Raw genomic sequence first — 17,170 nt, 5'->3', positions numbered from 1 at the left:
AATGTCACGAGGAAAATGCACATCTCCACCCAGACCGTCCACCAATTTGAATCCAAGCTTTCTGAGTAAGTATGCTTTTCAGCGTCTTCCCAACAACCCAAGAGCTCAAGAAGTACCTGGTTTCAGCAGCCTGAAAATGACTTTGTTCAAACGACAGTCTCTGTGGGACCTTGGGCAGGCTTCTTTCCGCTTCTAGCCCCAATTTCCTGTTTTTGCAAATAAAGAGGTTGGACCATATCAGTTTTTCTCAGCCTTTTAAAATCCATGGTCCCTTTGGATGAACACATAAAACCTCACAGCCTCATCTGATGTGTGATGGTTAAGAGTGACCACTTCTGATGACAGATTGATTGGGTTCATACTTTTACAGATGTATGTCAAAAATATTCAGGCTCCCCACTTCCCAACCAGATTTATTTAAAAGCTTCTCTTTGGTTTATTTATTTGGCCACACCAAGAGGCTTATGGGATCCAAGTTCCCCAACCAGGGATCGAACCTGGGCCCTTGGCAGTGAAAGCGAGGGGTCCTGACTACTGGACTGCCAGGGAATTCCCCCAAACCAGATTTTGACGTCACCATCCATCCCCGGTGTAGCAATCTATGGGCCATGATTACTGCTTGCCTGAGGTTTCTTAAAAGGTTAGAATAATAATTAATAGCCAACATTTCTTAATGTGTCAGGAATTCTGCTAAGGGCTGCACACATTATCTTATTTAATCCTCACAACAACTCAAAATATAGTGTTACTCTCAAGACCGTTAACCAAAAGTCAATTACTAAATAACCAATTTGCCAAATTTATCAAAACATTTTAACTGGGGCTTCCCTGGTGGCGCAGTGGTTGAGAGTCCGCCTGCCGATGCAGGGGACACAGATTCGTGCTCCGGTCCGGGAAGATCCCACATGCCGCGGAGCGGCTGGGCCCGTGAGCCATGGCCGCTGAGCCTGTGTGTCCGGAGCCTGTGCTCCGCAACGGGAGAGGCCACAACAGTGAGAGGCCCGCGTACCGCAAAAAAACAAAACAAAACAAAACAAAACATTTTAACTGTAACTTTTATAGCAAGTTTTATTGGGTTGGAAGGTTAAACAGATTTTAAAGATTTCTGCAATATTTTGGCTGATTGGTTTTAATTGCGAATCCGGCAATTTAAGGACTGTTTCAGGTCTCTTCAGTTAATTGGTCATTTGGCAAATTGATTTTCAGAGAATTGGTTTTCAGTAAACTAACTTTTGGCAAATTGACTTGGGTAAAGTCTTATTATCTTCATGTTGGAGCTGATGAAGCTGTGGAGTTTACCACACTTGTCCAAGGTCACACAGTTAGTAAACAGCAGAGCTGGGTCTCAAAGACAAGGCTCGTCTCATTACCTGCCCATGACGTTACCTGCACCCACACTCATGCATGCCTATGACTCTGCCCACTGCCCCATGCCCATGAGTTTATATCCAAAGGCCTTCCCTGCCCTTCTCTGGGCCCCCAAATCCCACCTGCTTCAGTGAAGGCAATTCAGTTAAGTTCACGTGGCTGAGTCCTTAACTTGAGTGCCTGTTACAGGCTGGTCTCCAAACAGCCACTGGAATCGTTTGCAATAAGGGAAACTCAAGAAATTCCCCTGGCCACTCACTATTCAAAAACTAAGCTTTTTGTTCATCAATCCACTGAGAAACTGCTGCTGAGTTGCCTCCCTTGTGCATTTATGATCATGTCCAGGTGACTAGGAAGTCTCACCTGAGAAGACACAGATTTGAGAAGAGCAAGAATGTTCTTCCACCTTCCTCATGAGAACACTCCCCCATCCTCCATAGACTGGCCCTCTCTCGAAGCCCACCTAGTTCCACCAAACCACAGCCGTTTATAATGAACATTGCATCAGCAAAAGGACCCCACACACGCTTGATCCCTTTCAAAATCCCCTCCATCCCTTATCCCAGAAAACAGACCTTCAGTTTTCTCTTTGCTAGATTTTGCCTTATATTCTCCCAATGCCTTAGACACATTAAAAGAAAGAAAGTCCCATCCACACTTTCCTTCCATGTATGTAAGTGGCTGTTGTGCTCAGTGATGAAGCTGACCTTGGGTGACAAGTCTTCCTGGTGTTTTGACAGAGCTATTGAACTCTATCAACAGAGAATTCAGTGGCTCACAGAAAACAGCAAGAAGGTAATAGATTTCATTCTTTACCTCCTTTCACTCATTCCACCTGTACTTGTTAGAACCCTTTCAGATGCAAGTGCTAGACCTCCAATTTACATTAGCCAAAGCTAAAAAGGGAATTTCTAGACCTACAGAAATGAAAAACTCAAACACAGCTGTATCCGGGGGTTCAAATGATGTCATTCTTTGTCTCTGAGCTCTGCTTTCCCCTGGGTTGGTTTTACTCTTGGGAAGGATTTCCCCAGTCTTGGGAAGATGGTCACCAGCAGCTCTAAGCTTACATGTCACCAACTAAAGTGACATGTCAAAAAGGATCTCACCTTGCTTTCCCAGTACACCCTTCCAAGTCCTGGGATTGACACTCTCTGGACCAATTTAGACCAATCACCATAACCAGGAGGATGAGATGCACTAACTGATTGGGCCTGGAACTAGTGCTCACGCCTGGGGAAAGACGGGGGGTGAGGGAAGTTGGGGGAGGCTGGGTGAGCCCCCCCAAACCTCATGGACTGAGAAGAGGGAGACAGATGGCTGCACATGGAAAGCCAGAGTGCTGTTACCAGAAGGGGAAACAGGTCCTGGGTGAGAACAGCAGAAATCCCCTGGACCGTTTCACCTCAGACCCCTAATGAGATTTATGATTAAGGCCGATCATCTGGACATAACTTTTGAAAGTTTGATTAAACGTTTTCCTCAGACCCGAAGAGTAGAAGAGTGATCATGGGCAAATTAACCTTTATCTTGCCTTCTTATTTGCTTTAGCCTATATTCTTCCACTGATGCTTTTCTGGGCCACCATTTGCTTTCACCTTAGGCAATCCTCAACTCTTTTCTTAAACCCTGGGACAGGCAAGATGCTGAAATCCATGCTCCCCACCCCCAAGCCCCACCTCTACTACCCAGGCCGATTCCAGGGTGTAGTCTACATCTCAGATCCAGAACCATCTTCAGTTGCTTAGACAGGTCAGCAAATGCCCATCTCCAGCTGTGGCATGCCCCTTCTGGTTGCACGTGGTAACACAGGCAGAGAGAACTGAGAGGGGTGAAATCCTCACCTACTCCACAAACATCCATTCAGGGAATGTTGCTCTCACCTGCCTACCCACATCACACCTGTCCTGGCATTTTTGACAAAGGGGGCAGGGATTGCTGGTTGGGTCCTTCTTCCCCTTACCCCTTTCTGATGGAGTTACCGCGGAGCCAGGAAACAAGCTCCGATTGGATTCCAGGGAAGCAATCACCTGTGAACCAGCTCATGAGTCTTCTGCGTGCTGGGGCACCTGGGGTGATGCATGGTCCATCACAGGGCCCAGTTCCCGACTCTGCTGTCAGCAAGGCCTCACTTCTCTGGGTGTCCGTTTCCATATCTGCAGAGGATAAAAGCAGGGGTTATTAACCGGTGGCACGCAGGCAGATCTGGCCCTACAACCATGTTTTTCTTGGCCTCCATTGTTTTATGTTTTGAATTAGTTGTCAAGATTTTAAAATCCTGATATTTCACTTTTATGTCTGCTTTCAGTCTTCTCTTGAAAAACTGGGACTATCTGGCATCACTGGGCTCCAATTCCCTCTTATTTACTTTTCCAGTTATTTCTATGGGATGAGTTTCTAGAATTTCAATGGCTAGGTTTAAGGGGATGCATGTTTGTTTGTTTTAAATTTATTTTTGGCTGTGTTGGGTCTTCGTTGCTGCACGTGGGCTTTCTCTAGTTGCGGCGAGCGGGGGCTGCTCTTCGTTGCGGTGCTCAGGCTTCTCATTGCGGCGACTTCTCTTGTTGCGGAGCACGGGCTCTAGGCGCACGGGCTTCAGTAGTTGCAGCATTCTTCTATAAAATGGGTCTTCCTTCTGCGGATTCTTGTCGAGGTTGGGGAGCGCTTGAACATCTGCTACACAGAGCTGCCCAGTAAAAGGTTTGTAGAAGCACAGAGCTGTGCTAGTTGTTTCCGCACGTCCTCTTTGGTTTTAGGCATTTGGCCTCATCAAGGGGGCCAGAGTCGGTGTCCTCATTGATGTGTCAGCTGTCAGCAGTGGCCCTCAGAAGGAGGAGTTCCAAAGTGACCTCATGGTAAGTCTCTCTGGCACGGAGAAGGACCTGGAACTGGCACCTCCACCCCACCCTCCCCTTGTGAGCTTGCTAATGGGCTTTGTTTATAGCAAGTGCAAAATGGAGTGTTTTGCAAAGAACAGTTCACACTTAATTAGCATCTACAGTTAAAAAAATATATATGTTGAGTTCTGTAAAACCCAGCCTCAGAGTCTTTCTCAGCAGCAGTGTGAGCTTCTAGTATTCACACCACAGCAGTCCCTAGTAACCTGATTTTGTCTCAAGAGCCCGGAAGGAGGGCACGCAGGTGATAATCAGTTGGACTAACTTCAGCACAACACGGGCTTCCGGCCTTTTCCAGACAAGGAGCTATCCTGCTTGGCCGTAACTCAGAAGCTAAGAACTCTAGGGTCAAATCCCAGGCACCTCCACCACTTCTCGGCTGTGTGACCGTGTTACCTCATCTGTAAAACAGGGATGATGACAGTCGCCACCTCACAGGGTCACCAGAGGACAAAAGGAGTTCATGCAAATTAAGTGCTCAGTACAGAGTGTGGCATCGAAAAAAGCCTCTGTAGTCTCTGTGAAGTGTTATGGAGGGTCTGTTTTCCTAGAGGGACCTCTAGAGCTTTGAATGAGACCTTAGCAGCAACAGCTGGTCCCAGGACCCTTTAGAGGGATCAACATGGGCCAGTTTCCAGACTTGTCCCTTGTTCCTGGTCTCAGCAGGTGTCAGGGAACAGGTGTCAGTGAAGGCCCCTCTTCCTGACAGGTCCCAGGACCCGGTTTCCAAAGATCCCCCAGCTGGACTGGTCCAGTCTTAGCCAGGGCAAGGCTCGTGTTGGCAGTAACAGGTGAAGTTTGTAGCTGGCCGGGAAGAAGAGGGATGAGTTATCTTATTGTTGGATACTCACCAGGTTGAGTCTGAGAGCATCCAATGGGTTGGCCCTGCACCCGTCGCTCTATCCCCAACTCACACGCCCGGGACAGAAACCGCTGCCCCTGACCTCCGTTCTCCTCCCTGGGCGCCACAGTGAGGTGCTGAGGGTCCAACCACAGCACACGCTGAGGTGGGTGCTCATCCCACTGCACCCGTGACCTAAGTGCACAGCAGCTACGGCAGAAGAGCACGTAGTCTGCGGTCAGCGGGAGTGAGGGCCCAGCTCCCGGACTGGCCCGCCAAGCCGCGGGCTGACCACCCAGGCCCCATACCCGCCACGCACAGCCAGGAGCAGGCTGGGGTGGGCAGCAAGCAAATGTCAACATGGGGCTACTAAGTTGGGCCTTAAGCAACCCTGTTTCAGCACGGCTCACACCCCAGCCCAGAGGGCCCAGCCACGGCGTGAGAGGTGGAGCCAGGCTCCACGTGGCCCATGGCTCTGACAGCCAGTGATGTCCTTTTGCCCACCAGAGCCTCATTGATGAGCAGCTGAGCCACAAGGAGAAGCTGTACGTCCTGTCCTTTGGTACCACCACCAGCACCCTGTGGCCCAGCCCGGTGGAAGTCGGCACCTCCAGGTGAGTGACTGCCCAGCCTTAGCCCGGATGTCTACCTGGTCATCTTCCTCCCTAGGTGTTAGTGTCTTTATTGCGTGATTAAAGTGCAAGACCCCCAACAGATAAGTGAGACAATTCACAAAAGCAGAAACACAGGGAGCCAATAACTTTTGGAAAAGTCACCCCACGAGCACCACAAAATGAAAAGATGAGACACCATTTTTACCCAGAAAACTAGCAAGGTAGTTTTATTATTATGAAAATAATACATGCTCATTTTCAAAAGTTGGAACAGAATAAAAGGATAAGTACTAGCAGATGAGTCTCCCTCTTACCTAGCTCCCCCTCACCTCCCAATAGCAGTTTCTTCTATCTACTTCCACAGGCTTTGCACATACACACATCCGTGTACTTATCCTCTCTTATTTAAACATCAGGCGCACATTACACTGTTTTGCATCTTGGCTTTGCACCTAATCTTGACTATCATTTTCTCTCAGTACACAGAGATCATCGTGTCCCCTGCATCGGCAGGCGGACTCTCAACCACTGCGCCACCAGGGAAGCCCAACCTCATTCTTTTTAATAGCAGCATAGTATGCCACTGTGTAGATATACTGTAATTTATTTAGCTAGTCCTTTGGGAGTTTCTGGTTTGGAGGGATTTTTGCAGGTGGGGAGAGGGGGAAGGTAAGAATTTCTGCTTATTTACACCAGTAAATAGATATCTCTTTTCCATGAAGGGAATAGCCTTGATCATCCACCTTGTGTTAGGTGCCATGCTTGGTACTTCACATGTACTCTCTTACTTAATATTTATAGCCAACACATGGGACAGGATTACTACTCCCGTTTTGCAGATGAGGAGGCTGGGACTCAGGTTAGGGAACTTTTCCAAAATGGCAGAGTCAGGATTGGATTCCAAAGCCCAGAGCGGATCCCAGGGAAAACCACGTGCTTGGGTTTCTGGGATGGAGGTCCCCTTGCCCGGCACTAGCTGTAAAGAGGAGGCCTTCCGGGTAGAGAAGTGCCGGTTCAAGAAGCGCAGGCTTTGAATCCTGGCTCTGACAGTTACTGGGGGATCTTGACAGGTCCTTTAACTCTCTTATTAGCAGAATGAGGTAAGGACAACTGTTTCTCACAGGGTTGTTGTGAAGATGAGTGAGAAATGAGTACTTGGCATGGGGCAGGTACTCAGTGGGTAAGAGTGTCTTTTACTGTGATTTCCACTCTTGTTCAGCCCCCGAGCTCTGGAATGTCAGACCTGGAAGTCACCTTGAGACCGTCTAGCCAAGAGTTCCTCAACTGCGATTATTCCTGGTCTTGCCTTGTGATGTTTGTCCTATCCCTGCCACCTGAACTATTATTTACTCTGTGCTACTTGTACTATTATCGATTTTTTAAAATATCAACGCTATATTTACTTTGATGGCAACTATCAATACCATAACTGAGAAGCCCGTATCACTTGCCATAATTAGAAAGTCGCTATAAAAATAAATAGAATGAAAGCAGACAAAACAATGTTATTAAATTCCAGCTTGAAACCTATTGGCTAGAGAGGGCGCCAGGCCTGGGATTTGTTCTCTTTGCTTAAAAGGGAGATTCAAACATTTATAATAATGAAAGACAGACTTACTGGCAACGAGCTGAGGGGTCTTTTTTGCAGGGGGAGGTCAGACTGAAAGAGAAATGGAAAGAGAAGGGCCGTCTCACTAGTGCCACATGAGGCATTTAACCAAGAAAGCTCTGTGTTATGTCATCTTCCCTGTTGCGAGTGGTGTGCATCCCAACCCATGTGGAATGTAGCCACACAGCCTCGGTGCCTTCTCTTCAAGCCCTCTTAGGGTTAAGGGATTAACTCTGTGCTTCAGGCTGAGGTCTGCCTCCCAGGAGAGTTGGAGGGGAAAGGAGCTTAGCCCCAGACCCCCATGTAGCAGAGTTGCTAGAAGCTCAGGCCCTAGAGTCACACCTGGTTTGAAATCTCAGCGTTGCCAGCTGCTTACAGTATCACCTTGGGCAAGTCCTAACTCTGAGACTCAGTTTCCTCATCTATAAAATGGGAATAAAAGTATCCACCTCAAAGAATGATTGTTAGATTTATACCAGCTCGTACCTGTCCTGGGCCTGGCCCCTAGTAAGAGTTATTAGGTTGTTATCCTCTCCCCCAGCCTCCAGGAACTCAAGCTCTGGGTAAAGAAACTGCAGCCTGACAGAGGCAGCAATCTGCTGCAAGCCCTGAAGAAAATCTTCGCTCTGAAGGGGCTGAATTCTCTGGTGATCATAATGGGAAGCTGGTAGGTTTCCTTTCCTAAGCTGATAACGTGAAGGGGTTGGAGAACCAAACCATTGTTAGAGAAAAGACCATCAAGACTCTTCACGTACGCTTGAGAGAAGGATTGTGTTTCCAGGCCATTTGTCCACAGATGCAGGGGCAGGGCAGCCAGCGTGGTCAGGCCTGTGGCCCAGTCAGCCCTGCATCTTACACAGGTGACCTGGGACACATGAGGTTGATTAGATTTGGTAGATGCTCCTTGGGAATTACCATTTTGCTGGGGAATGTCCTCAGGCTGAGGTGTCCCCTTCTCTTCTTCCGTCTTCTCCACAGCCCAGATCAGCCTTCTGAAATCCTGTCCGAGTACATGCAACAGTCCATCATGGGACGGGACCTCATCACCCACATCATCACCTACAAATGCGATGATCAGGTGCCCCCTGTAAGTATCGAGATTCTCCAAGGCTTCCCCTGGATTGGCTATAGTGAGCTGGGCCAGCCTTTGAGGTCCCCGAGCTGCGGACCAGAACACAACTCTCCTTGTACCTAGTTCTCCTGTTGGTAAGCTCAGTTGGGAGGCTCAGACGAGGAGAAAGTTTGTTAAGGTACCGGCATTGCCCTAGTGACGGCTCACCCTGTCACCATCCCCGCAGGCTGTTCTGAAGCACCTTGCAGAAGCTCTTGGGGGCTACTACCACTGCTACAGCCCAGAGACAGAGGTAAGCCCTTGGGCCAACACACTGCCCCCTCCTCCCATCCCTGCCTGCCTCCAAGGGTGTGCCTGGGGAATCTGGGCCAGACAGACCATGCTGTGTGTGTGCTTGCTTTCCCCCCTCCCCAACTCAGTGGGTTTACAACGGTAAAATCAGGTTAAAATGAATATGTGGGAAGAACAGAAACAACATGAAGTCACAAGAGATCCTTTTGTCAGTGTGTGTGATGAGTTGATTATACGCCGGCAGAATCCTGAATCCCTATCCAGTTGCCATCAACATGGGCCCCAGCCCACCTCTGCTCCCACCAGTGCTCTGAGTCTGAAGCAGTTGCTTCAGTTCTCTCTCCTAAATGGACCCCACCTACTGCAGGAGACGCACAGCAATTAATCCTGAATGAGCAAGTAATTCTGTACCGATCCTTCCATTAGTATCCTTGTCCCGGTTAATAATAACATCGCATACTCCGTGTCCGCAATGGAGGTGACAGTTAATAGAATGTGCCTTGCCTGCTAACCTAATCGCCGTGAGCACATGAATATTTGCATCTCACAAGTATGTCCAAGTGTCAAAAAGTTGGACATTTCCCATGAGGGAGCCAAGGTCAGGCAACATTTTCCTTGGGCAGAACCCCTTCTTGTTACCTCATTGCCCAGACTCTAGAGGAGTCACAGACTCCAGGGGCTAGGAAAGTACAGTGAGTGAATGAAACTGGCTGGTTTAAGAAATATTTTCTGTTAAAACCTGTGAACTTCTTGGCTTATCTGTTGTTTTTCCACTCTTGGTAGAGGTATGGGTAAAACAAATTTCATTGTCTTCGTTATTATGGGCAAAACCACGGTGCAGAGGTGACAAAAAATGACAACTGATTCTGATGGGGACACAACAGTGAGCGGTAAGGAGTGCGGTGAACGAAACAACACTTGCCGCAGCTAAAGAGGCACCTCCGCGCAGCCCCAGCCGGGTGCTCTGTAGGAGCGTGACCACCAGTGTTGCCAGGTCTTCTGATTTTTCAACAAGAGCCAGAAACCTGGATTTTTGTATGTGTGTGATTTCTTTACATTTTTAAAAAATTGCAGTGAAATTCTCGAAACATAAAGTGAACAATCAGGGGAAGTTACAACTTTCACGATGTTATGCAATCACCACCTCTATTTAGCTCCGAAACATTTCCATCCCCCTGAAAGGAAACTCTGTACCTATTAAAGCAGTGACTCCGTGATCCCCCTCCCCTGCAGCCCCAGGTAACCACCAATCTGCTTTCTGTCTCTAGGGATTTACCTTTTCTGGATATTTCATATAAATGGAATCATACGCCTTTCACATCCATCTTCTTTCACTTAGCATCCTGTTTTCAAGGTTCATCTGTGTTGTAGCCCGTATCAGAACTTTGTTCCTTTTGCGTTGAATGAGATTCCAGTTTCCGGATACACTACACTTTGTTTATCCATTCATCGGTCAATGGACATTTGAGCTGTTGTGAACTGCTATGGTTAAAGGTGTGCAAGTATCTGAGTCCCTGTTTTCAATTACTGTAGGTATAAAGCTAGGAGTAGAAATGCTGGGTCAGGTAGTGATTCTGTTTAATTTCTTGAGGAGCCACCAAACAGTTCTCCACAGCAGCTGCACCATTTTAGAATTCCACCCTCATCCCACAGTTCCAATTCCTCCTGCTTCCCCTCCCCCCTCCTCCTATCATTATTATTATTATTATTGTCATCCTAGAGGGTGTAAAGTGTTTCTTTCCATTTTTAAGGCTAGACGGCCCTTCAATTGTTTAAAAACACTGCAAGCCAATACTGTACAAATGGAACACTGACTTTCGCAGGCTCTGTCCTGCACATGGACCCGGGTTTATAACGTCCGCTTTAAAGAGCCTGCCGCTCCGCCTTAGGGATTCACGTGGCTGCCTGTCCTTTCCCACTGCCGGTAGCCAGGTGACTGCTGGATGACTGATTGCCCTCACCACCCCCAGATCTACAGCAGCCGGGAGGTGGATGAGCTGCTGGCAGAAATCCAGGAGGCCCAGAGCCTCCGGGGCCATGTGCAAGCCCTGCACCAGAGCGCCCCCTGCGAGGAGCGGACCGGCTCGATGCACGAGGTAGGTGGTGAGAGCCCCAAGCTCAGACCTTCCGCGGAGGCACGCAGCTGGCCTTGCTGTGCTCTCCTGTCTCACCTGTCGCGCAAGGGAGCGGCTGCCAGGCCTCCCACGTCCCGAAAATGGAACAAAACGAGGCCCCGCCCCGCGCTGTCCCAACAGCTGTGAGCTGCCCAGGCTTCCGCTGGAAGGATCCTGGTGGATTTTCTATCCGAAAGATTTATTTCAGAGAAAGGCCAGCAGGCTCCTGCCACCCCTTCCCCCTACCACTGCCCCTCCCTTCCCCCCAGTTTGGAGAATGATGAAAACCTCAACCACACAGGTTAGGCTGTCTTGAAGACGGTCTTCCCACCAGTATCTCATTCAGGGCAAAGGCCCTGCTTGAGGACGCTTAATTTAACACCAACAGAGTAACTCAGAAAGCTTATGGACACAATCACCGGTAAAGCTGCGTACCGAGGAGAACTGGTAATGCGTTTATAGCTTCACAGAATGAATGTATGGATTTGGGGTACCAGACGTTTTGACCTGGCTGGATGTAGTGAAAGAAACACAGCACCTAGACTGGGATTTTAAATTTTAGTTTCAGCTCTTCTACTATCTAAAACAATAACAATAATTATTAGTATTTTAATAGTTTTCATTTGCTGAGTGCTCACTATAAGATGGGCACAATGCTTAATTCTTTAAATGCCTTATTTTATCTTTACAACGACAGTCTGCGGAAGGTATGTTATTACCCCCATTTTACAGATGAGAAAACTGAAGTTAAGAGTTTAAGTAATTTGCCTGAGATCACAGAGGGAAGCTGATTAGTCTCAATTGAACCCAGGTCTGTTTGATGCCAAAACCTTGCCAGATGTTTCCCCAAGTGAAACACATGTACTATTTGTAGTTTGCGAGATGATTATAAGGTGATACATAGATTAATATTCTTTTCAATGTTATGCATTTAAAGCTAGCTCATTGTGGCAGAAATAGATCTTTCTAAAATTATTTAAGTACAAAAAAAGGAAGTCAAATTAAAATTGAAATGAACATTAATTTCAATTAATATTATTAAAATTAAAAAGATTTAATGTTATATGTTTGATTTTTAAAATATTAAGTAAATAACAGTACAGTGGTACTCGTAGCAAAGTTCATGAAGGAGGTGCTCGAATGTCTGGAGTTTGGGAATTGTTGTTCGGTGTTTTCCTCGTACGTGAGCTATATGTGATTTAACCTCTCAGAACCTCAGGTTTTTGGTTGTAAATGTGGGCGAGGGCGGGTGGGCTAGATCAGGGCTCCCTAAATGATTTGGTGCAGGAGATACTTTTTAGTTCCCTGGAGCCTTATATTTGGGCCCTCGGCAAGGCCACCTGTCATCTTGGAGTCCGAGGTGCTTATCTTAATGGTAAGGGTGGGAAGGCGTGAGGAGGATGGACAAGTGAAAGAGGAAGGGAGTTTCTGGGTACATCTCTCTCTTCTCCTGGAAATTCCAGAAATCTCCTGAGAAGCGGATGGGGATAGTGGGAGGGGAAGGCAGAACTGCTTTTAGTTTAGCAGGTAATGTTTTAAGATGTTCCCTTGGATGGGTGGGGGAGACTGCGGACTTTCCAGCTCTAAAAGATGATTATGTAAGGATGATTTTTCATTTCGATTAGATTTCCACAGAGGTTGCAGAGACGCCACTCACGAGTCTCTTGCCTAAACCCCCAAAGCATGAGGATCCCCTCACTATTGAGTTCCCAAACTTGGACAAGACTTCTGCAGAATGGCTAAAGACCAATAGCCTGAAAGGTAAATACCCAAAGAGGGAAGAACCCAGGACTCAGGTGACTAACTGAAAGGAATGAACCCTTTGGGGCTTCATGAGTGGTGCCTCAAACCCCACCACTTATTTTTACAGCCAAGAAGCTAAGCCTTTATCAGGTTCTGGCACCCAATGCATTCTCTCCCGTGGAGGAATTTGTGCCTATTCTCAGGAAGACAGTATCATCAACCATCCATGAGGTAACTCAGATTCAGAGTTCTGTCCAGTCCTTTGCAGGGGAGCTCCTGCGTGGTATTTCCTTTCTGAAATGTTCAGGAAATAGAAGTCATAAGACAGAGCCCATGGAGCAAGGGCCTGAGGGCCTGGAGTGGGATGGAGGCATTCCACCTAGGACTCTAGAACTCTCATCAAATCTACTCTAACTGCTGTTTTTCAAAGATACGAAAATGAAACGTGGGAGACTGGGGTAAGAGGGAGTATATTGGGCACCACGGTCACCTCCTCCATGGAGGTTTTCCTCCTCCCCATTCAGAACACACTCTCTTTGTGTCCTTGCTGTACCTTGTACAGACTTCTACTATCGCTCCTGTAATGCGTTAATGTGTGTATTTGTTACATGTCTAATCCCCACCAAAGTATGAGCCCTTTAAAAGAAAAAGCTCTTCTTCAACCCTCTATCCCTGATATCTAGTACAAGTAAGCACTCAGTGAATGGTGGCTGGAAGGAAGGATGGAAAGAAGAATGGAAAGGATGAATGAGCAGATGGATGGAAATGATGAATGAGCAGGTAAAAGAATGGATGGATGGATGGTTGGATGGATGGATGGATGGAAAAGTGAACAGATGGAAGGATGGAAGGGAAATTGGAAGGATGGATGACAGGATAAAGTTAAAAAGATGAAAGCATGGGGACTTCCCTGGTGGTCCAGTGGTTAAGACTCTGCACTCCCAATGCAGGGGGCCCGGGTTTGATCAGGGAACTAGATCCCTCATGCCACAACCAAGATCCTTCACGTGGAAACAAAGGTCCCATGTGCTGCAACTAAGACCCGGGCACAGCCAAATAAATACATTAATTAAATAAATAAATATTTTTAAAAAAAAAGACGAAAGAATGAAAGTAAAGATTAAAGGAAGGGTGGAAGGATGGAAAAATGGAAGGACGGTGTAATGGTAATGGGCGAATAGAAAGATCAGTGGAGGGACTTCCCTGGTGGTCCAGTGGTTGAGACTCTGCGCTCCCACTGCAGGGGACATGGGTTCGATCCCTGGTTGGGGAACTAGGATCCCACGTGCCACACCGTGTGGTCCAAAAAAAAAAAGAAAAAGAAAAGGAAGGAAAAGAAAGATCAGTGGAAAGGCAGAAGAATGAAAGGAAAGAGAGAGTGTGGGCATGTAGAGTTCTGGCAGCCCACGGATGGATGACTAGATGGAAGGAGTGATAATTAGAGATATGACAACTTGGTGGAGGATGAAAGAACAAAATGAACAAATTTGATTTTCAAAGTGTCCATGAAGGCCCATCTGGGTTCCCAAACCTAAGAACTCATGGCTAGTATGTTTTAAGGTCTCCAACTCTGCTATTACCAAACCTCCAGCCATATCTTGTAGTAAAGACTCTGATGTTCAGAAGAGCCTCCTGAGAAGGGAGCTGGCTTGCTGTCAGGCACAGTTCATTCAGGGGACTGCATCCCGAAGGCCCTCTGCTGCCAGCTCCAGACAAGGCAATGGCCTGGTGTGTGGAGAAGAATCCAACCCCAGATGTGCTAAGAGCCCATTTCCCTCTCTTGCATCTCACTTGGAGAGCCCAGTGGCCAATTTACACTTAAAATCCTTCCCCACCTGTGCTTCTGTTCACCTGCTCCCCTCCTGGCCACACCTGAGTGCAGAAGGCAATGGTACAATTTGAATGGCATGATGGGACAATGAAGAATATTCACGTGGACCTGCCCTTCCTGTATGAGTACCAGGTCAGTGGTGGGCCCCATCAGTCAGAATATGGGGTGCGGGGAGGGAGATGGGTGGAATGTGGAGGCACCAAGCCACTGACTGAACTCCCTCTTATAAACAGAGACTGTGCTCCACCCACAGGCCCCTGTGGAGCTTTCTCCACCTCCTCCCCAGGCAGGGACCTGGATCAAAAGCCTCTGATCCTTTGGGTCAACATTTACCTCCTCCCCATTTGAGGCAATGAAATACTTTGACTCTTCCCTTCCTGATCCTGTGGCAGACTCGTCCATGCTTTAACGGCATGTTTGTACTGCCTTGATACCCATGGCCTTGACACACCATTCCCAGAAACCAAGTGGGGTACACCCCCTTCCCCCCAGACCCCTTAATCGGCCATGCTCTGCGCAGTCGCTCACTGTGTGTGGTGCATGAGTTTGCAGAAGCAGCTCAGCAGAGCTATGCGGATGTATGAGAGACGGATCGAGTGGCTCTCCTTGGCCAGCAGAAGAATCTGGGGCACCGTCTGCGAAAAAAGGTACCTAACCCCAGTAATGTTCTTGTCCTTCATGGGTGTCATGTGTGACACAGCATTCAACCAACTCATGAATTCCCTGTTGGTAGCATCAGAAGCCATCATTTAGATTAAGGATCAGTAATCACTCAGCAGAACCCCTGGAGGGAAAAGTCACCACCATCATCCCCAACATCAACAAGCATCACTCAATACCAACAATGTCACTCAGGAATCTTTCTGCTAAAAAGCAACAGAAACTAAGTGCAAATTGACTTAAACAAATCAGGGAAGTCTGGTTAAGGTAACTGAAAATTCTAGACTAGATTTGATAGCTGTCTTCAGGCATGGCTTGATCCAGAGGTTCATGCATGTCAGGAATCTCTCTCCATCCCTCAGCTCTGTTTTCCTCTCTGTTCGCTTTGTTTTCAGGCTGGCTTTGCCCTCCAGGTGGCAAGATAACCACCCCAAGCTCTCAACTTCCTTCCTTCCAGTTTAGTACTCCCAGGGCTTGGGGCAAGGGTCCATCCTTGAGCTATTCACTATGGCCAAGAGGGTTTGATGTTCTGATTGCCTGGGGTCAAATGTCCACTCTTAAAGCTTGGGCTGGCATCAGCTCTACTCAACTCAAATGGACTGTTAGAGACAGAGGTATTCCCCCTCCTCGACCCCCAAAAATCAAGATGCTGCTGTGAGAAGAGGTAATGGATGCTGAGTAGGGAGAAACAATAGGTATCCAAAATATCATTATCGCTTCCATACCTTACTTGTTGCCTTACCACCTACCAAGTATTATGCTTTGTAATACTATTCATCTATTATATCATTTACTTCTCAAAGCAACCCTATGAAGTCTCATTATAAATAGTTTATAGTTAAATATGCCAAGGATCAGAGAGGTATTGTGACTTGCCTAAGGCCACACAGGAAGTGGGACTTGAACCAAGGCCTTCTGACTCTCTATCCAGTGGATTTTCTTTTGCTATCCATAGCTGTCTCAAAATGAGGATGGGGGGGGAGGAGATGGGACTATAAGATTTGAAGTAATAAAAGGAGAAGGCTGAATAGCACTAGAGATCTTAAAACAGAGAGAGAAAATAATGATACATTTCCCCAGAGGCCCCAGTTACGCCTAATTCCCCATCTAACTTGCTTAGCTTGTTTCTGTTTTCCCTTCATAGACCCCAACCTATAATAATATTGAATACTAGTGATTTAAAACAAGGAAATGTACGAAATCATTATATGCAGCCCTGCCCTTAAACCATCTCCACCACGAGGCTTTATACCATGATAGACCCTCCTGGAGAGAAGGTTCTACTGTTGTAAACCCGCCTGTGTTGACTTCAGACCATGGAGATTTGGCCAGCTATGAATTTGGCATGCAGAACTCCCCTGGAAAAAACGTTAAATAGTAAAATGGAACAAAATAAACATTATCTGAGAGGTTTGGTTCTCCTCTTAAAGCTTGTGTTTCTTTTTAGGGTGGTTATACTGCTCGATATCTCTGTGACCAATTCCATGTACATTATTCATATCCAGCACTCCCTGAGACTTCTGCTGGAGGAGCAGCTGTCCAACAAGGACTGCTTCAACATCATCACGTACGTTCCCGCTTCCTGCTTCCTGCTTCCCGCTTCCCGTGGTGGGGAGGGCGTGTGCACTCGGATGCCATCCCTGGGCTGAGGCTCCTGGCAGGACAACAGATGTATGGGCACCCAGCATCCTAGGAGGGCCGTCAGTTTATCTGATTTGAATGATCTTGTTTGGGGCATTGAATAATTAAATGGTTGCAGGACAGTCCCACTGGGGCGAAGGTGATAAGCAGACCCAAAACACATTGCTTGATCAGCCAGGATAAAGTAACTCAGCCCATTGCCCCATTTGGCTACCAAGCTGATAAACACAAAAGAGAAAAAGAAGGGCCCCCAGGCTGGGTTCCTAGCTCAGTTCTAGCAAGCCACAGTATTTCAAACATTCAGAATTCCAATTATAAATTTTAATTATACATAGATATATCAATATAATTTTTGTATATAGTTCTATGTTGTGTATTATATATAGCTATATAGAATTAAATTATACAGTTATATATAAAACTATGATTTAATTATATATAAAACTATATATTTAAATTATATATAAGTATATATAGTATAAATTAAAA

The 17,170-nt window shown here is 47.0% G+C and overlaps 1 protein-coding gene across 1 annotated transcript in view; it reads left to right on the top strand.

Moving 5' to 3' along the window:
* Positions 1–17,170, top strand: part of VWA3A (von Willebrand factor A domain containing 3A) — a 35,656-nt gene continuing 18,486 nt past the window's right edge. The window contains exons 1-13 of the mRNA XM_024744571.1: positions 1–65; positions 2,109–2,163; positions 4,125–4,223; positions 5,614–5,720; positions 7,871–7,996; positions 8,308–8,416; positions 8,628–8,693; positions 10,663–10,788; positions 12,432–12,567; positions 12,677–12,780; positions 14,432–14,512; positions 14,933–15,027; positions 16,488–16,607. Of these exons, the coding sequence (XP_024600339.1) occupies positions 16–65; positions 2,109–2,163; positions 4,125–4,223; positions 5,614–5,720; positions 7,871–7,996; positions 8,308–8,416; positions 8,628–8,693; positions 10,663–10,788; positions 12,432–12,567; positions 12,677–12,780; positions 14,432–14,512; positions 14,933–15,027; positions 16,488–16,607 (1,274 nt within the window). The 5' untranslated portion in view covers positions 1–15. The remainder of the gene's footprint in view (positions 66–2,108; positions 2,164–4,124; positions 4,224–5,613; positions 5,721–7,870; positions 7,997–8,307; positions 8,417–8,627; positions 8,694–10,662; positions 10,789–12,431; positions 12,568–12,676; positions 12,781–14,431; positions 14,513–14,932; positions 15,028–16,487; positions 16,608–17,170) is intronic.

Source organism: Neophocaena asiaeorientalis, unplaced genomic scaffold (assembly GCF_003031525.2).
Source record: "Neophocaena asiaeorientalis asiaeorientalis breed wild unplaced genomic scaffold, Neophocaena_asiaeorientalis_V1.1 scaffold91, whole genome shotgun sequence".
In the NCBI taxonomy this organism is placed as follows: Eukaryota; Metazoa; Chordata; class Mammalia; order Artiodactyla; family Phocoenidae; genus Neophocaena; species Neophocaena asiaeorientalis.
Note: the sequence above shows the minus strand (reverse complement) of the source record. Positions and strands in the feature narration are given on the sequence as shown.